This window comes from Pongo abelii, chromosome 9 (assembly GCF_028885655.2).
Source record: "Pongo abelii isolate AG06213 chromosome 9, NHGRI_mPonAbe1-v2.0_pri, whole genome shotgun sequence".
Classification (NCBI taxonomy): domain Eukaryota; kingdom Metazoa; phylum Chordata; class Mammalia; order Primates; family Hominidae; genus Pongo; species Pongo abelii.
In genome coordinates, this window is record NC_071994.2 from 7,526,474 (window position 1) to 7,547,674 (window position 21,201).

Sequence of the window (21,201 nt, forward strand, 5' to 3'; positions counted from 1 at the left end):
ACCTGCCACCATGCCCGGCTAATTTTTGTTGTTGTTGTTGTTTTTTGAGATAGTCTCACTCTGTCGCCCAAGCTGGAGTGCAGTGGCGCGATTTTGGCTCACTGCACGCTCCGCCTCCCGGGTTCAGGCCATTCTCCTGCCTCAGCCTCCCAAGTAGCTGGGACTACAGGCGCCTGCCACCACGCCTGGCTAATTTTTTGCATTTTTTTTAGTAGAGACGGGGTTTCACCATGTTAGCCAGGATGGTCTTGATCTCCTGACCTTATGTGCTGAGATTACAGGCATGAGCCACCGCACCTGGCCCCAAACAGTGAGTTTTCTTTTCACTATTCCACAAATGAAAAAGTTTATCAAGGTTAAGTAATATTACAGAGTTTATATGCTGAAATTCAACAGCAGGTCTCATGAACTGAAGTCCAATGTCCATCCCACATCACTAGTGACTTTACAGAGTGGGAAAGTCACAGAAGATGGAAGCACCATAATCAGAGCCTTGAAAGCACAACATAAGAAATAATAGATGGCCGGGCGCTGAGGCAGGAGAATGGCGTGAACCTGGGAGGTGGAGTTTGCAGTGAGCCGAGATGGCGCCACTGCACTCCAGTCTGGGCGACAGAGTGAGACTCCGTCTCAAAACAAAAACAACAACAACAACAACAAAAAGAAATAATAAAAGGCCGGGTGCAGTGGCTCAGGCCTGTAATTCCAGCACTTCGGGAGGCTGAGGCGGGTGGATCACAAGGTCAGGAGTTCCAGACCAGCCCAGCCAAGATGGTGAAACCCCGTCTCTAAAAATACAAAAATTAGCCGGGCGTGGTGGCGCACGCCTATAGTCCCAGCTACCCAGGAGGCTGAGGCAGGAAAATCGCTTGAACCTGGAAGGCAGAGGTTGAAGTGAGTCAAGATCGCACCACTGCACAAAACTCTGTCTTAAAAAAAAAAAAATTAAGAAATAATAGAAAAGACGAGGTGCAGTGGTTCACGCCTGTAATCCTAGACTTTGGGAAGCTGAGGCAGGTGGACTGCCTGAGCTCAGGAGTTTGAGACCAGCCTGAGCAACATGGTGAAACCCCATCTCTACTAAAAATACAAAAAATTGGCCGGGCATGGTGGCGTGCGCCTGTAGTCCCAGCTACTCAGGAGGCTGAGGCACAAGAATTGCTTGAACCCAGGGGGCGGAAGTGGCAGTGAGCTGAATCGCGCCACTGCACTCCGGCCTGGGGGACAGAGCTAGACTCTGTCTTAAGAAAAAATAAATAAATAAATAATAGAAAAGATATTTGGGGCTGGGGGCGGTGGCTCACACCTGTAATCCCAGTACTTTGGGAGACCAAGGCAGGCAGATCACTTGAGATCAGGAGTTTGAGACCAGCCTGGCCAACATGGTGAAACCCAGTATCTATTAAAAATACAAAAATTAGCCAGGCATGGTGGCATGCACCTGTAGGCCAAGCTACTCAGGAGGCTATGGCAGGAGAATCCCTTGAACCTGGAAGGCAGGGGGGGTTGCAGTGAGCTGAGATCGCACCACTGCACTCCAGCCTGGGCGACAAAGCCGAGACCCCTTCTCAAAAAAAAAAAAAGACCCAATTATATGCCAGTAAGTCCTTCCTTAGACCCAGAATCATACCCAATTACCTACTTAACAGTTCTACTGTGATATTTCACAAGCACTTCACATTCAACCTTTTCAAATTTTCTCAAAACTGAACTTATGCTCCTTTGCTCAGTCCCCAAACCTGCTCTTCCTTCAGTGTACCCTATTTCATTAAAAGAACTGTATTATAAGCCATGCACTAGGAAAACTTGGGAGTCATAGTTATATTTACCTCCTTTACACTGACCCTCAAAACATTCAATGAAAAGTCCTATGATTCTATTTCATATATATTTCTCAATCATAGAATCAATCATAGAATCTCAATCATAGAATCAATCTCCTCTCTAGTTCTGTCAGCACTCAACCATACCACATCATTGTCTTACCTGAACCAATATAGTAGCCTCCTAATTAATCTCCCCAAATCTATTCTTGCCCTCTCCCTGACCCTTTCTCTACATTGCAACCACTGACATTAGTCCAAATGCATTACTACTCTGCTGAACTTCTGCCTTCCCAATGGCTTCAGGATAATGCCCTATTCGATCTGACCTGTCTACCTTGTCAAGATTTTAACTCTCTCCTTCACTTATGTCTCTTCAGTTACAATGGCTTTTTGGTGTTTTGTTTAGTTGGTTGGCTTGGTTGGCAGGTTTCTCAAACATGTCAAATTCTTTCCAACCTTAAGAGTTTCTGCATGTGCTAATCACTCTGTATCTTTGCCTAGTTACCTCCTAGTCACCCTTTAGGTCTCAACTTCAAAGGTTTTCTCAGGAAAGTGTTCTCTAATGTTTCTATCCACTACTGAAGTCTAGATTGGCTCATTCTATCATATACTCTTACTGCAGCCTATGTTTACCTTTGTAGCCCTTTGTGTAACTGTAATTAACATTACTAGTATTTGTTTTTTTCCACCAGACCAGAAGCTCCATGACAGAGGGACCATACCTGTCTTATCTATTACTGTATGCCAGAACCCTACATGGTATCTGAACATGGTTAAATGCTCAGTATTATTTTCTCATTCCTACCTTAGGGCTTTGCATTGCCTGTTCCCTATACCTAGGGTCCCAGATCTGGTCCCCGGAACCCTTGAACATCACAAGATTGGCTGTTCATCACTCAGGTCTCAGTACAAAATGCCACCTTCTCAAGAAGCCTTTCACTGATCACTCAATCTCAAGGAATTCTCCATCCTACAAGTATCTCATCATCCTCGTAATTTCTTCAAAGTACTCAGCATTATCTGAAACCATAGCATTTAGAATACCCAAATAAAATGCTTAGTACAACATAAGCACTCAACAAACATTTGTTTAAGTGAACGAATCTCCTGAATGAGAACAGATGACTTGGGAAACACCCTGAATTCATCAGCGAAACATTTATAAACTGTGTCCCAACAAAGTTGATGAAGAGGCAGTATAGCTTAGTATGCTCTGGAATCACCAGACTGTTTACTTTGAATCCTGGCTCTGTCCCTTAACTGGATAACCTAAGACACTTAACTGCACTTTGGATCTGTTCCCAAAACTGTAAAATGGGAGTCTAAGAATCCATTTCAAAGGGTTCTTGAGAATTAAATTAGTGAGTATATCGAAAATGCCAGTACCAAGCACACAGTATACATTCAATCAATGTGTGCTATTATCCATGAGATTGGGCTTTTATCTCCTACTTTCAAATATGCAGTGTGACTTTTCCTTTACCTTATCCCCCAAGAAAGGTTTCTGGCCTGGTGAAAAAGTCAGATATTAAACAAACGCTTACACTAGTAATGTTAATTATAGTTACACAAAGGCAACAAAGGTAAACACAGAATGCAATGAAAGTATATGACAGGGTGAGCTATCTAGAATCTAGACTTCAGTAGTGGGTAGAAACATCAGTTCATAGTTCTACAGGGTGTGCACCGTTGAATTCCAAGGGCATCTTTATTCACATAGATTAAGATATGTGAATGGCAACTTTTGGGATTATCCAACATGTAGCACTGTTCACAAGTTCTGGCAACCCCAAGAATGTTGATGATCAAAAGACTAAGATGGTGATGATCAAAAGACTAAGATGACAAAAAGACACAAGAGACAAAGAAGTACTTTGCAAACTATAAAACTACTATAAAACGATCACTACATTTATAAATATATATTATCTTGAGGTCACTTTCAGAAACGAGTCAGTTAGCCAGATTACTGCCTTGACAAACAAAAAAGTTCCTAACGTCTGTGATCCAGGATCCAAAGAGATGAATTAAGGCTGAGGGCCACAACCAGCTCATGAGGCAGTTTTTTAGAGTGATCATGCAGTCTTCAGCTACAGGGAAATTAAAAATATTTTAACATTTGCTCACAACAGCATCACAACTTTTATCTCATTTCCCTATCCTTCAAAGAGATCATCAAAAGGAAATCTGCGCCGGGCGCGGTGGCTCACGCTTGTAATCCCAACACTTTTGGAGGCCGAGGCAGGTGGATCACGAGGTCAAGAGATCGAGAGCATCCTGACCAACATGGTGAAACCTTTTCTCTACTAAAAATACAAAATTAGCTGGGCAGGGTGGTGCATACCTGTAATCCCAGCTACTCGGGAGGCTGAGGCAGGAGAATCACTTGAACCCAGAAGGCGGAGGTTGTGGTGAGCCGAGATCGCGCCATTGCACTCCAGCCTGGGCAACAAGAGTGAAACTCCGTCTCAGGGGGGGAAAAAAAAAAAAAGAAAATCTTATCTGCTGTAGCTTAATGATTGATGTCTAGACAGTGAATGCTTATGTTACCGAAATAAGTTGATCTTTGTGTATGTTAAAAGGAGTAAAGAAAATATGCAACTCGGTTGAGAATTGTCACGACCATGAAGTTAGTTTTGTGAAAATTCAACAACAGAAAAAGGGCTTCATGCTTACTTTTGCAAAGCATGATGTGGGAAACACAATGTGAGACTGCTTTTGAGATGTTTTGTGTTAGATGTATCTAAAATTCAAGGCCAGGCGAGGTGGCTCACACTTGTAATCCCAGCACTTTGGGAGGCTGAAGCAGGTGGATCACCTGAGGTCAGAAGTTCGAGACCAGCCCACTCAACATGGCGAAATCCTGTCTCCACTAAAAATACAAAAATTAGCTGGGAGTGGCGACGCATACCTGTAATCCCAGCTACTCAGGAGGCTGAGGCAGGAGAATCACTTGAACCCAAGAGGCAGAGGTTTAAGTGAGCCGAGATCGCACCACTACATTCCAGCCTCGGCAACAGATTGACTCTGTCTCAAAAATAAGTAAATAAATAAATAAAAATTTAAAAAATAAAATTATAAAACGAATAGCAGATAATCAGGATGGAAACACACAACCTATCTACTGGGTATTTCCCTTTATATCAGGGTTTGTCAACCTCGTGCTATTGACATTCTGGACCTGTTAATTCATTGTAGTTAGGGCTGTCCTGTGCACTGCAGAATGCTTTAGCAGCATCCCTAGCCTCTACTCATTAAATACCAGTAGCACTACCCCAGTCTGACCATCAGAAATGTCCACTGCTAAATGTTTCCTTGGGGCCAAAATCATCCCTAGTTGAGAATCTGCTTTAAATAAATGTTCTAGTATCTCCAACTGTCTAAAGCCTCATCCACTCATATTCTCTCCTCACAGTTTCAAAAAATCTTTCCCCCAGTCTTCCTGGTAATCCAAGCTAAATCAAAAAGTCTACCTTAATATTTCATTTGTCTTTGCCTTCAAAATCCTCAGAAAGCACACTGTACAACTTCGACAAGGACAGGTCAGTTTTCTTGTTTAAAACCACAGTTGGTGCCAGGCATGGTGGCTCACGCCTGTAATCCTAGCACTTTGGGAGGCCAAGGCAGGAGGATCATGAGGTCAGGAGTTCGAGATCACTCTGACCAACATGGTGAAACCCCGTCTCTACTAAAAATACAAAAATTACCTGGGCGTGGTGGTGCAGGCCTGGGCAACAGAGTGAGATTCTGCCTCAAAACAAAAAATAAAAATAGGCCAGGCACGGTGGCTCACACCTGTAATCCCAGCCCTTTGGGAGGCCAAGGTGGGTGGATCACTTGAGGTCAGGAGTTTGAGACCAGCCTGACCAACATGGTAAAACACCATCTCTACTAAAAAAAACACAAAATTAGCCCAGTGTGGTGGCACACGCCTGTAATCCCAGATACCTGGGAGGCTGAGGCAGGAGAAGTGCTTGAACCCGGAAGGTGGAGATTGCACTGAGCCGAGATAGCACCATTACACTCCAGCCTGGCCAACCAGAGTGAAACTCCCTCTCAAAAAATAAATAAATAAATACAAATAAAAGCACAATTGGTAAGAGACTTGATACTAAAACTCAAGGCTCAACATCCCCAATTAAGTACTCTTCTGTATCATAACATGCTGCTATCCATCAGTTACAAAGTTCAGTCAGTCCTTCACTGCCAATGTGTCTTGCTTCAATCTCTTTCTTTCCATTTCTACCTATAACCTACAGCAATGGTTCTCAAACTTTTGCATGAATCAAAATCACCTGCCTTGTTAAAACACAGATTGCTGGGCCCCAACTCCAGAGTTTCTAGTTCAGTAAGTCCGGGGTGGGACCCAAGAATTTGCATTCTAACATGTTCCCAGACACCCAGTTAATGCTCATGCTGCTAATGAGAGACCTACACTTTGAAAACCACTGCCTTAAGAGTTCAGGGTTCCTCTCACCTCAAAAGGTAAGCTATTTGAATATCCTTCTAGACCACCCCCTGACCTGAAACTGGAGACATTACTCCCAAAATGCCACTTTGGCCAAATCACTGTTATACTAAAAACAAACCGGCTGGGTGCAGTGGCTCATGCCTATAATCCCAGCACTTTGGGAGGCCGAGGCAGGTGGATCATTTGAGGTCAGGAGTTCCAGACCAGCCTGGCCAATAATAGTGAGACCCCGTCTCTACTAAAAATACAAAAATTAGCCAGGCGTGGTGGCACGTGCCTGTAATCCTAGTTACTTGGGAGGCTGAGGCAGGAGAATCGCTTGAACCCGGGAAGTGTAGGTTACAGTGAACCGAGATCATGCCGTTGCACTCTAGCCTGGACATCGCAGTGAGACTCCATATCCAAAAAACAAAAAAAAAACAAAACTTCTAATGGCTATGTCCATACTTGGCTTTCAAAGCTGTTTAAAATTTCTACCCAAGGTTATCAGCAGTGCCCCTCAAAAGACGCCACCTACTTCAGTACTACTGCTCATCTATCAGAGATCCACAGAATAGACCTTATAGTAGTAGTATAAAGCTTATGCTGTCTTTACCACCTGAAAGGCCACCCTCTTCCCTCCTCCTCTCTACCTACCTGAAGGAGGCCTTCACCAATGTATTTGCCAAAAACATTCGTTTGGTCACTATTTGCTGCCTTTTATCTTTAGGGTTTAACTTTTTACCAAGTACTCACAGACAGAGAAAAACCCCAAGAACCTAAAATTTAAAACAGAAAACAAGGATATGAGTGACATACATAAATAAAAGCCTTGACATACACACAAACTGCAAAATACTGCCATTTTAACAGATCAAGTGCAATAAGTTCAAAGTTCATGAAAAGAAAGAATGTGCCATCTTTGTTTGAAACATAATCAAACACTGGCTATCAAATATTTATAGCTATCTAATTCAGGATGTTAAGCAGACAGACGTTAGCAAGAAAATGTTAAAGTAGGCGGGGAGTGGTGGCTCATGCCTGTAATCTCAGCATTCTGGGAGGCCAAGGCAAGTGGATCACCCGAGGTCAGGAGTTCCAGACCAGCCTGGCCAATATGGTAAAACCCCATCTCTACTAAAAATACAAAAATTAGCCAGGCATGGTGGCACATGCTTGTAATCCCAGCTACTAAGGAGGCTGACGCAGGAGAATCGCCTGAACCTGGGAGGCAGAGGTTGCAGTGAGCCAAGATCGCACCACTACACTCCAACCTGGGCGACAAGAGCGAAACTCCATCTCAAAAGAAAAAAAGCGAAAAGAAAATATTAAAGTAGCCTCAAAAGAGAGAAAGTACTCAGCCTACACACAGTGGCGTAAGAGTGGTTATTATTATTATTTTTTTTTTTTTTTTTGAGACGGAGTTTCGCTCTTGTCACCCAGGCTGGAGTGCGATGGTGTGATCTCAGCTAACTGCAACCTCCACCTCCCGGGTTCAGGCGATTCTCCCGCCTCAGCCTCCCGAGTAGCTGGGACTACAGGCGTGCACCACCATGCCCAGCTAATTTTGTATTTTTAGTAGAGATGGGGTTTCCTCATGTTGGCCAGGCTGGTCTTGAACTCCTGACGTCAGGTGATCTGCCCGCCTCAGCCTCGCAAAGTGCTGGGATTACAGGCGTGAGCCACTGCACCTGGCCTGTTTTCTGTATAAAGTACATAAGAGACGTTGGATGGTATGAGAGAAGAAACCTGGAGTTTGGAGTCAGGGTACCTGAGTTCAAGGTCTGGTTTCACCTCTTACCAACTCTGTGATCTTGGGCAAGTCATGGCCCCTCCCTGGGCCTCTCTCTCCACAATTAAAAAAAAAAAAAATCAAGGTTTAAAACTATACCATCTACCTTACAGGATTGTTTTGAGAATTAAATAAGGTAATATATATGAAAGAACCTAGCCTACTATCTGGCATATAATAAATGTTTACTGAATTTTAACCCTTTTTGATGTGAAAGTGCAATGCAAAAATAAAGTATTATTCCAAAAGTGAGATAAACAGAGAAAATTAATGAAACCTAATTAAGGGTGTCCATTACCCGCCCAAAATAGAAAGATACAAAGAATGTATGTCTATCTACATGATATACATAATGTATCAATTCCTTGACTTAATAACCAAAACCAAGACCCAAGAGTAACACAAACATCATCACTTGCAACTTCACAGCTTTAAGGCTGTCCAAAGGTCAGCAAAACCTAGGCACAGTTTAGGGCAGGATTAGAACAGGAGAGCTTAAGGCCGGGCACAGTGGCTCATGCCTGTAATCCCAACACTTTGGGAGGCCGAAGTGGGCGAATCACTGGAGGTCAGGAGTTTGAGACGAGCCTGACCAACATGGTAAAACCCTGTCCCTACTAAAACAATACAAAAATTAGCCAGGTGGGGTGGCGGGCGCCTGTAATCCCAGCTACTAAGGAGGCTGAGGCTGAAGAATCGCTTGAACCCGGAAGGCGGAGGTTGCAGTGAGCAGAGATCGCACCATTGCACTCCAGCCTGAGTGACCACAGTGAAACTGTCTCACAAAAGAAAAAAAAAAAAAAAAGAATAGGAGAGCTTAGCATTCAGACTAAACTTTAATTTTTTTAATTTTTTTTTTGAGACAGAGTCTCTGTTGCCCAGGCTGGAGTGCAGTGGCACGATCTCGGCTTACAGCAACCTCTGCCTCCCAAGTTCAAGCGATTCTCCTGTCTCGGCGTCCTGGGTGGCTGGGATTACAGGCATGTGCCACTATGCCCGGCTAATTTTCTTCTTTTTTTTTTTTGAGATGGAGTCTTGCTCTATCACCCAGACTGGAGTGCAGTGGCGTGATCTCGGCTCACTGCAAGCTCCGCCTCCTGGGTTCACACCATTCTCCTGCCTCAGCCTCCTGAGTAGCTGGGACTACAGGTGCCCGCCATCACGCCCGGCTAATTTTTTGTATTTTTAGTAGAGACGGAGTTTCACCGTGTTAGCCAGGATGGTCTCGATCTCCTGACCTTGTGATCTGCCCACTTCGGCCTCCCAAAGTGCTGGGATTACAGGCATGAGCCACCGCGCCCGGCCTATGCCTGGCTAATTTTTGTATTTTTAGTAGAGACGAGGTTTCACCATGTTGGTCAGGCTGATCTTGAACTCCCGAAGTCAAGCATTCCACTCGCCTTGGTCTCCCAAAGTGCTGGGATTACAGGCCTAAGCCACTGTACCCGGCCAGACTAAATTTTTAAAGTCAACTAGACACTTTATTATTTGTCCTAAATGGTCCAAATACCAAATATCATCAATGTGGTAGTCTGACATGTGTGCTACACATACGTTTTTATTTGTTACAGTTTAGGTCTCTGTTTCTTATCTACACTGCAAGACCCAATATCCACATATCCTCCTCATCGCTATCTGCCAAAGTGTCCTCCATTCTAATTTATTCATTTTTTTAGAGACAGGATCTTGCTCTGTAGCCCAAGCTGGAGTGCACTGGCACAGTCACAGCTCACCACAGCCTTAAGCCCTTGGGCTCAAATGATACTTCTGCCTCAACCTCCTGAGTAGCTGGGACCACAGTGGCTCCAGACCCTCCTCCACTCTAGTGGCTTACTCCTAGCATTCAAGAAAATTGGTAGCAAAGAAGAGCATATATCCGGGCTTTCAACAATATCAACAAGTACTTATTCAGCACTTGCTATGCGTTAGGCCCTATTTGAAGCATCTAGCACACAGCATAAACAAAAACAAAGCCCCAACTCTCAAGAAGCTTATACTCTAGTGGAAAGCTATACACAAAGTACAGTAGTCATTAGTGCTCAGCAAAATAAAACAACAGAAAATAGGGCTTAAATTTAATCCTCATTCTAGGGTCCCAAAATATAGCTTACTGTGGAAGACTGATGTATAAGAATAAAAAATTAGTTCTGTCATTATCTGCATTTTTGAATCACCCAAAAATGGTCAAGTTTTTCCTACATTATTAGGAGGGAAGCCGCAACAACGAGACCAGTGTGCTCTCTACCAACACAGACTAAAGACTAAATCTCATAAAATAATTAGAAATAAACTAATTAAACAATGTAGACCACATATAATTTTTTCTAGTTAACATTATACTTTCATACTAGAAAAAAAAAAAGGCTTAAAATAAATATTCTATTTTATCTAGTCCATTCCCAGTCAGAAAGACCTCAGAGTGGGAACGGGGCCAGGCGCAGTGGCTCACACTTATAATCCCAGGACCTGGGGAGGCTGGAGAGGCCTCCAGGCAGGAGAGAGGATCACTTAAGCCCAGGAGTTCGAGACCAGCCTGGACAACACAGTGAAAACCTGTCTCTAGAAAGAATTTAAAAATAAGCCAGTGTGGTGGCATGTATCTGTGGTCCCAGCCACTCAGGAGGCTGAGGTAAGAGGATCACTTGGGGAGGCTGATGCTGCAGTGGTAGTGCCACTGCACTCCAGCCTGGGCAACAGAGCAAGACCCCACCTTAAAAAAAAAAAAAAAAAAAAAAAAGGCCAGGTGTGGTGGCTCACACCTGTAATCCCAGCACTTTGGGAAGCCGAGGCAGGCAGATCGCCTGCCTGAGGTCAGGAGTTTGAAACCAGCCTGGCTAACATGGTGAAACCCCGTCTCTACTAAAAATACAAAATTAGCCGGGCATGGTGGTGCATGCCTGTAATCCCAGCTACTCAGAGGCTGAAGCAGGAGAATCGCTTGAACCCAGGAGGGGGAGGTTGCGGTGAGCCCAGATTGCGTCATTGCACTCCAGCCTCAGCAACAAGAGCAAAACTCCATCTCAAAAAAAAATTAATTAATTAATTAATTAATTAATTTAAAAAAAGATAATCTGGTAATCGCTGCTGAATTTGGGGAGGCACTTTCAAAGGTAACCCAAGAAAAGGTGGGACTATTGCCAGAGTTTCAGTGGCCCCAGTTCCTTGGAACAGATAAACGATTTAGCTATTTCATAATTATATGTAAGACAGGTTAACAGGATTGAATACGCGATAACATAATAACATCCTTTAGAAAAGCTCTCAATTTCTTATTTTTAATTTTTTTTGCTAGGTGAAAGTGCTAAAAACTCTCAATTTCATCAAGATTGACAAGCACACCAGGCATAGTGGCTCACACCTATAATCCCAGCACTTTGGGAAGCCAAGGTGGATCACTTGAGTCTGGGAGTTCAAGACCAGACTGAGTAAAAAAAGAACCAGACCAGCCCGAGCAGCCTGAGCAGGGAGAGCCTGCCTTTACAGAAAAAATTAAAAATTAGCCAGGCATGGTGGAACATGCATGCCTGTAGTCCCAGCTACATGCTGAGATGGGAGGACCACTTGAGCCAGGCGGTTGAGGCTGCAAAGAGGTATGATCATGCCACTGCGCTCTAGCCTGGGCAACAGAGTGAGACCCTGTCTCCAAAAAGAAAAAGAAATACAGAAATAAATCAGTTACCTCAGAACAACTCACCCCAGCATCAAAAGGAAGCTTCTATCCCTCCCACTTGAGTACCATCTCAGGTATACAAACTTGCCTCAGAGATCTGGCTTTGTTCTGGCAATCTATATACAAAAGCACTAATATTTTCATTACCTAAAAAAAAATTAAGTCTTGTTTAAGAGAAGCCAAACATTGTTTATCCACCCTTGTCATTTCCTAGCTGTTCAACTCCAACACTGCAAAATATTCTAGTTCCAAGTTCCAGAAAGTGTAGCTTATGTTCCAAATCTACACATATACACCATCTTCAAAGGTGCATTTCTTTTCCACACGTAATAGGTAAATAATGAAGCTTGGCAAAAAAAACTTTTTTTTTTTTTTTTGAAACGGAGTCTCACTTTGTCGCCCAGGCTGGAGTGCAGTGGTGTGATCTCAGCTCACTGCAACCTCCACCTCCCGGGTTCAAGCAATTCTCCTGTCTGAGCCTCCTGAGTAGCTAGGACTACAGGCGCCTGCCACCACACCTGGCTAATTTTTATATTTTTAGTAGAGACAAGGTTTCACCTTGTTGGTCAGGCTGGTCTCAAACTCCTGACCTCAGGTGATCCACCCGCCTCAGCCTCCCAAAGTGCTGGGATCACAGGTGTAAGCAACCGCACCCGGCCGAAAAACAATCTTTGTGTGAGAAATGGGGGTCTATGTTGCCCAGACTGGTCTCGAACTCCTGGGCTCAAGTGATCCTCCCTCCTTGGCCTCCCAAAGTGCTGGGAGTATAGGTGTGAGTCACCATAACTGGCAAAAGACAATTTTTTAAAATTATTCCTTTTTTTTTTTTTTTGAGATGGAGTTTTGCTCTTCTTCCCCAGGCTGGAGTGCAATGGCATGATCTCGGCTCAGCGCAACCTCTGTCTTGCGGGTTCAAGCGATTCTCCTGTCTCAGCCTCCTGAGTAGCTGGGATTACAGGTGTGAGACACTGCACCCCGCCTTTTTTTTTTTTTTTTTTTTTGAGGTGGAGCCTCACTCAGTCACCCATGCTGGAGTGCAATGGTGCAATCTCAGCTCACTGCAACCTCTGCCTCCTGGTTCAAGTGAGTCTCCTGACTCAGCCTCCTGAGTAGCTGGGATTACACGCACCCTACACCACGCCCGGCTAATTTTTTTTTTTTTTTGAGATGAAGTCTCACTCTGTCGCCCAGGCTGGAGTGCAGTGACGCAATCTCTGCTCAGTGCAACCTCCACCTCCCAGGTTCAAGCGATTCTCCTGCCTCAGCCTCCCAAGTAGCTGGGGTTACAGGCACGCACCACCACCCCCAGTGCCCAGCTAATTTTTGTATTTTTAGTAGAGATGGGGTTTCACCATGTTGGCCAGGCTGGTCTCAAACTCTTGACCTCAGGTGATCCTCCTTCCTAGGCCTCCCAAAGTGATGGGATTTCAGGTGTGAGCCACCACACCCAGCCCTTAACTAGTTATTTCTGATTTTTTTTTTCTTCTTCTTCAAAAAATGACTTGTTGGGAGGCCAAGGTGGGCAGATCATTTGAGTCCAGGAGTTCAAGACTAGCCTTGGGAACATGGCAAAACCCCACCTCTACAAAAAATACAAAAATTAGCCCGGCATGGTGGCCAGAGCTGTAGTCCTAGCTACCTGGGAAGCTGACGTGGGAAGATCACTTGAGACCAGGATGTCGAGGCTGCAATGACCTGTGATCATGCCACTGCACTCTAGACTGGGCGACAAAGAGAGACCCCTATCTCAAAAAAAAAAGAAAAAAGAAAGTTCCCTCCAGGCCAGGTGCGGCGGCTCAAGCCTGTAATCCAGGCACTCTGGGAGGCCGAGGCAGGCGGATCACGAGGTCAGGAGATTGAGACCATCCCGGCTAACATGGTGAAACCCCATCTCTACTAAAAAATAAAAAAAAGATTAGCCGGGTATGGTGGTAGGCACCTGTAGCCCTAGCTACTCGGGAGTCTGAGGCAGGAGAATGGCGTGAACCCGGGAGGCGGAGCTTGCAGTGAGCCAAGTTCGTGCCACTGCACTCCAGCCTGGGCAACAGAGCGAGACTCTGTCTCAAAAAAAAAAAAAGAAAGAAAAAGAAAGTTATCTCCAAATATATAATGTGTCCTCTTATACAAACACTGCTAAGATAGCACATTAAACAAAAAACATAATGCTAGTTAAGGGTTAATGTATGCAACAAGTAGCAATCACCTTACGACTTAAAGAAAAAAAGAAAAAAAAAATCTTGCCAAGACAACAGTCAAGAGTACTTGACTCTCCTTCCCACTACTCCTCCCTACCTTGTTTAAAAAAAAAAAAAAAAAAAAAAAAAGTGGGCCAGGCGCAGTGGCTCGCACCTGTAATCCCAGCACTTTGGGAGGCCGAGGTGGGTGATCATCTGAGGTCAGGAGTTCGACACCAGCCTGGCCAATATAGCGAAACCCCGTCTCAACTAAAAATACAAAAAAATTAGCCAGGCATGGTGGCAGGCGCCTGTAATCGCAGCTACTTGGGAGGCCGAGGCAGGAGAATCATTTGAACCTGGGAGGCAGAGGTTGCAGTGCTGGTTAACAGAATGAGATTCCGTCTCAAAAAATATATATACAAAAATAAAAATAAAGTGAAGCCAGGCACGATGGCTCACACCTGTAATCCCAGCACTTTGAGAGGCTGATGTGGGTGGATCATTTGAGGTCAGGAGTTTGAGACCAGCCTGGCCAACATGGTGAAACTCCATCTTTACTAAAAATACAAAAATTAGCTGGGTGTGGTGGTGGGCACCTGTAATCCCAGCTACTCGGGAGGCTGAGGCAGGAGAATCACCTAAACCCGGAAGCCAGAGGTTGCAGTGAGCCCTGATAGTGCCATTGCACTCCAGCCTGGGCAACACAGTGAGACTCGGTCTCAAAACAAACCAACAAACAACAACAACAAAACCCAAAAGTCTGGGTCCAGTGGCTCACGCCTATAATCCCAGCACATTGGGAGGCCAAGACAGGCGGATCACCTGAGGTCAGGAGTTCGAGACCAGCCTGGCCAACAAGGTGAAATCCATTCTTTACTAAAAATACAAAAATCAGCCAGGTGTGGTGGTAGGCACCTGTAATCTCAGCTACTCGGGAGGCTGAGACAGGAGAATCACTTTAACCCAGGAGGAAGAGGTTGCAGTAAGCAGAGATAATGCCATTGGACACCAGCCTGGGTGACAAGAGTGAAACTCCGTCTCAAAAAAAAAAAGTTAAAAGTTTTGCTTGCTGGAAAGGCTCTTCCTTTAAAGTCTGGACTGCAAAATTCCTTAGATATCTACCTAACAACTTGACATGATAAAAGTGAATTCCATATAGCAATAACTACCTGGGAAAGGAGTTTTATGGCATCATCTCTTTTTCTGTTCCCAAAGAAAAGTTAAATTCAAGAAATGTAAAAATAAAAATAAATCCCAACGATATAATATTCTACTACGGATATGCTTAATTTCTACAAAGTTAGAGATAAAGAATTATAATCTCAACATATGAACTGGGAACAAGACAAATCTCTGAAATTAGGCTCACCGGAATATATGCATGCTGAATATGTATTTCCCAATACACACCAAACCTTTCTAGCAGTCACAAAAAACAAACAAACAAACCCAGGTTCTGTGGCTCACGCTTGTAATCTCAGCACTTTGGGATGCCAAGGTGGGAGGATTGCTTGGGGCCAGGAGTTCAAGACTAGCGTGGGCAACACAGCAAGACCCTGTCACTAAGGAAAAAAAAAAAAATCTGAAAATTAGCCTGGCATGGTGGAACACGCCTGTAGTCCCAGCTACTCAGGAGGCTGGAACAGAAGACTGCTTGAGCCCAGTAATTTGAGGCTACAGTGAGTTATGATCACACCACTGAACTTCACCCTGGGCAGAGCAAGACCCTGTCTATAAAAATAAAAGGCCAGACGCAGTGGCTCACGCCTGTAATCCCAGCACTTTGGGTGGCCGAGGCGGGCAGATCACAAGGTCAGGAGATCGAGACCATCCTGGCTAACATGGTGAAACCCCGTCTCTACTAAAAGTACAAAAAATTAGCCGGGCTGGTGGTGGGCGCTGATAGTCCCAGCTACTCGGGAGGCTGAGGCAGGAGAATGGCGTGAACCCGGGAGGCGGAGCTTGCAGTGAGCAGAGATCGTGCCACTGTACTCCAGCCTGGGCAACAGAGCCAGATTCTGTCTCAAAAAATAAATAAATAAATGAATAAAAATAAAAATAAAAAATAGGCCATGGCCAGATGCGGTGGCTCACGTCTGTAATCCCAGCACTTTGGGAGGCCAAGGTGGGTGCATCATGAGATCATCCTGGCCAACATGGTAAAACCCTGTCCTCTACTAAAAATACAAAAATTAGCTGGGCGTGGTGGCACGTGCCTACAGTCCCAGCTACTTGTGAGGCTGAGGCAGGAGGATCACTTGAACCCGGGAGGTGGAGGCTGCGGTGAGCTCAGATCACACCACTGCACTCCAAGCGTGGGCGACAGAGTGAGATTTGATCTCAATAAAAATAAATAAATAATAAAGAAGTCTTTTCTCAAAAAGAGTAAGGATCACTAGAAAATGTATTAGAGAACCATTCTTTTTCTTCTAAATTCAGTCTAAAATGCAGAGCCAAATAAAACCACCATAAATTCCTTTAGTAATCTTCTAGGCCTTTCAGTTCAGCAAATTTCACATACTACATACAATTCTGTCTTTCCTCACAGCCCACTCTTCAAACACAAATTCAAATTTTTATTAATACTGTGAGACTATTAATAAAGCTCTCTTTGGCTAAGAAAAACAAAAATTGAATTCTTAAAACTCCAATAGGGAAACCTTAAAAGGGAAGCATGGCTTAAAGGATCCAAGTGTTCATATACAGATATAAGCTAATCCTTTCAAATCATGTCTAAAACTTCTTTCAACAAGATCTATCTCATACATTCCTCCCAAAACACAGAACTTTATCAGCATCCAGTATTCTACCTACTTGTCTTCAATCAATCCCAACAACCCTTCAAAGCTACCAAAGTGTTAATTTATAAAATAAAAGAAAATAATCCATAGTTCTCCCCAGCTCCAAGTCACAAATCCTGGGACAACAAAATCTTAGAAACGTATTGTACTATCCTTCCTCAAACAGCTTTGCCCCCAAAATTTATATTCTAATCTAACTTAATTAGATGTATTACAACGTCAGTACTATAAAATCAGGAATCTTTGTCACATTGTAATCCACAAAATCCTGTCGTATACAATGGTTTCTATAAAAGCTAAAGGCTACATATAACTCCATCCCCAAACAAGATAAATATATAAAATATAAAATATTTTTGGCCAAAAGCCAAATTCGATATTAATACACCTTTCCCCCTCCTCTGGTGCACACAAAAGTCACCCGAAAAGTTTTAATCACAGATTCACAGTATATTCACAACTGGAAACAAAATAGTTATCCTACTTCAAAACTAGAGGGTGTGGTGGGGGGAGAAAATACTAACCAATCTCTGGCTGTAACGAATCCTTTCTTCTTCGGGTTCCATCTCTCACTCTTCTGTTGAAATTACTGTAAAGAAACCACTCCAGGGCTGCCTTCCTCTTCCTCCTTAGGAACCAGATTGCAACACTGAAGAATAATGATATAAGCAGAAATGAGAACTCATTCTCAAACTTGTGCTTTCTGTTCACGGAAAGGAGTATTTAAGGTAAGTGTTAAAGGCTCTCTGAAAAATCAGGTTCCTCTTCATCAGTTTGGGACCTTTCTGCTCTTGGGCAAGTGGTTCCATGTTATGTTCAACATTAATCACATTACAACTGTCGGAGGCCTAGACGAAATGAGATGTTGGTTTCAGTTCCTTGTGGAAGGACCACAGCACCAGTTTCTCCCCACAGGATTACAACTAGCAAGGATCCCCTTCGTGGCAGCATCAGCAAGAGAAAAAAAAAAAAAAAAAAAAAAAAAAAAAAAAAAAAAGCCCAGGACTTTTATCTCTAGAGAGCTGACCAGGTGAAGCACCACTGAACTAATCCAGATCCTAACCAAATTAGTTCTCTCTCACCGGTAATCAGAAACTAAAGGAAAGAAGGGCAGACTGAATATGTAAAAAGAGGACAAAAAATTAGGATTTAAATGACCCTAAAACAATTTCCCATACCCCTCCTGTAAGGCCGTGCACAATCGTCGCCTTCCTTTCTAGACTCGCCGGATCTTATTCTCAAACCTACCCTCCACCCCAACACAAGATGTGCACAACTCTGAAACAAATTTCAGAGGTGCAAATCAAGGACCAAAATTCCATCTGATCTTTTTGGATAAAGTAATAAAATAAACGATTGCATCTATGGATACGAGGAAAACACATCTTGTCCAAAAATTAAATAAAAGACCGGCCGGCGCGACGGTCAATCCGTAATACCAAGAAAGGGTTTCCTTTTTTCTAAATATTCTCGTGGATAATGGCTTCCATTGAGAACGCAGGTTCCCCCCGTTTTTGTCACTACATTACAGCCACGTTAACAACATCCTTTCAAAACTGCTACGAGACCAGAGGACCCGATGACACAGTTTGCAGAGCAGTTGGAGGCAGAGCCCTCCCGGAGGAAGCCCTGGCCCGAAGTCGGGAGGGAAACCGTGCTTGCACCCCCTGGGCGACGACCGCCCGGGCATGGAGCAGCCAGGGCCGGAGAGGAAAAAGGGCGAATCTCGCCGGGCTCCCCCAGGAAAAGGCGTTTCAATGGTTCACCCATTGGAAAAAGAAATAGAAACTTTGCATTCAGTCTTTGGATAACACAGTCAACCAAACTTCCAAATGAGGGGGGGAGGGGGAAACTCACCGGAGATTCTGCTCTTGAGTTCTTGTCCAAGTGAGAAGTAAAAGATTCCAAAGCTGAGAGGAATAATTAAATCCCAAACGTCGTCTTCGGTTTTTCCGTGGATCAACCCAGTAACCAGAGAGGGTCAGAGCGACCAGGAAAAGGGAGCAAACAGTTGCTGAATCAAACCTCCTCTTCTGGCTTTGGAGACCGGGAGTCGGAGGCGTCAGGAGAGGGGAGCGCGACCCCTCGGCGCCGAGCCCGGGGCGCCCCCGCCTCCCCCAGGCCAGCGGTCAGCAGCCCGGGCTCGAGCCCCGGGCCGGCCCCGGCCGCAGGGAGCGCCCTCCTCGCCGTGCCCTCGGCCAGCAGGGGCTGGTCGCCTCCGGGAGCAGCGGCCGATCAGCTGAGACCGGCCGGCCCGAGGCTCCCCGCGCCGCCCCGGCCCCCCGGAACGCGGGCCCCGGCCCCGGGGGGCGGACAGGGCGGGAGCGGCGCGGCGCGCCGGGATGGGGGCCCTGGCTCCCCTCGCGTCTCCCCCTCAGCTCCGGCTCCGCGCTGCGGGACGAGCCCCCCGGCTACTCCCCAGTCGCAGAGGAGGGATTCCGGGGGATGGGCCCCCTGGCGTTGCCCCTCCTCCCGGAGCGCCCCCTGCCCAGGAAAGACAGAGCGGCGACAGGCCCAGCCGCTGGGAAGGTGCTCCGCGAGCCGCCGCCGCCGCTGCCGCTGCCGGGGAGGGGTGTTGTTTCCCTCACACAGGAGGAGCCGCTGAAGCAGCCGCCGCCATTTTGAACCCGTCAGACTCTCACATACACACAGCTCCTCCGAGGCGCACTGCGCAGGCGCCACCTCCCCACCCCTCCTCCAGCTCGCCTCTCCACCCCCCCACCCCCTTCAGGCCTCCCTGCGCTTCTTACCGCTCTCCCGGGCGCGCGTGAACGCGCACGCGTCACTCCCCTCTAACGCGGACCCACCGCCGGCGCGCGCACGCGCGGATGCGTCGGCCTCGAATCGCCCGCGCCCCGCGACGCCGACGCGGCTCCCTGCGCCCCCTCGCGTCAGGCCGCCCGCCCGCCCTCCCGCTGGCCCGCCGCCCCCGCTCCCCGTCGGCGTTCTTCCAGGGCTCGGGCCCGGCCGGCTGCTCGCGCCTGCGCGCAGGGCACCGATCCTCCTCCGCGCGCCCTCCCCCCACACACCCTCACACACACTTCGCCTCTGTGACCCCGCCCCTCGCGGCCAGCTGCGCCGGCCGCCCTCCCCCACCCCCCTGGGAGGGTGGTGACCCCCGACCCCCCACAAAGCACATCACCCCCCCCAAGCAGTGGGAGACTTGCGCCCCCTTTCCCTTCAACCGCCTTTGGCCCCAGGCGGCCCGTCACAGTCACACAACCTGAGGGCCGGGAGGCCTGGGCCAGGGCAACCGATACCCGCCTCAAAGCAGGGTCTCCCGGGGTCAGGGCGCCGGGCTGGGCCCGCGGGATCTGGGCTCCCGGCTCAGGCCTGCCCAGGGCGAGAGGGCGCAGGGAAGGGGCGCATGGCCGCCGGCTGCCCTCCCTTCGCGTGCCGGCCGGTGGGCCGAGGCCGGCTTGCCCGCCATCCCTAGGCAGGCCCCGGCGCCGCCGCCACGGGGCCCGTCTGCCCTGGGCCCGGGGGCTCCTCGTTGCAGCGGCCTGGCCCCGCCTCACCCACTGCTCGTCGCTCCGAAGGGGCAGGAAACAGGAGTAGCATGTCTGTCCTGGGCTCGGCTCCCCGGGGGAGCTGCAGGCGCTTAACAAGGGCGTCCACAGGTACCAGGCGCAGGAGCGGTCTCCGCGACGGCCCGGGGGCGGTGGCGGCCGGCGCGCCCACCGCCGGCCGGAGGCGCCTGGCGAGGTGGCCCAGGAAGCCCCCGCTCCTCGGCCACGCTCAGCTTTCCGCCGCGCCGGTGCCCCCGGCGGCCCGGGTGGGACGTGACCCCGCCCCCGGCGAGTCGGGGCGCCCCCCACGGAGGGGTGCGCGGGCCGCCCCGTGTCCCTGGGCCGACCCTGCCGCCCCGGGCCGTGGCGGGCGCTGGAGGCCCGGCCGGGAAGATGTCTCCTGTTGGTGCGCGCAGCTTCGCGCGGGGGTCAGCGACAGGGCAGCGGCTGCCCGAGCTGCGCCGGCCCTGCCCACGGACCGACTCCCGCGGCCCGACAGCTGCCCGACGGGCCAGCAGGCTCCGAACGTCGACGGAGCCCGGCCGGAGGTACCCGAGCAGTGCCATGCGAGCAGCCCAGCCGCGATCCGGGCATTTCCTCAGCCAATCTCTTGCTCTGGGGCCCGTTTAAATTCTAAATCCCACAAAGGACGGTGGCTGGGGCGTTACACATCGGGGTTGGCACTATTGGCTCCACTACGCCTTTGCTGAGCGGTGTCACACAAATCTTTTTCTCCCTGCCTTGGTTTCCCACTCTTGAAGCTCTGACTCCTGGAAGCAGAGAATGGAGCAGAGAGGTAGGGCATGGAGTGAATCATATAACCTGCATAAACAGCCATCAACTCTTTCAGGAGGACGTTAGCGAGACAATTAAAATAATGATACCTTCTAATTCTATCAAGGCTTGAACTCCAAGGTAAAAGCGCTACGTAAATGCAAGGTATTATTATTTATTACCACAGAAGGTTTTTTTGCAT

General features: G+C 47.3%; 1 protein-coding gene across 5 annotated transcripts in view; it reads right to left on the bottom strand.

The window, feature by feature from the left end:
* Nucleotides 1-19,392, bottom strand: part of KDM2A (lysine demethylase 2A) — a 150,144-nt gene extending 130,752 nt beyond the window's left edge. For 2 of the 5 annotated variants that reach the window (XM_063728058.1, XM_024255093.3), the window contains exons 1-2: nt 18,574-19,392; nt 17,241-17,365 (exon numbers count right to left, since the gene is read on the bottom strand). In XM_063728058.1, coding sequence (XP_063584128.1) covers nt 17,241-17,282 — 42 coding nt within the window. In that variant the 5' untranslated portion in view covers nt 17,283-17,365; nt 18,574-19,392. Of the gene's footprint in view, nt 1-6,933; nt 7,056-11,762; nt 12,102-17,240; nt 17,366-18,573 lie in introns of those variants that run through there. The other 3 variants (XM_054525557.1, XM_024255095.3, XM_024255094.3) reach the window with 3 other exon arrangements.
* Nucleotides 19,393-21,201: the final 1,809 nt, after the last annotated feature.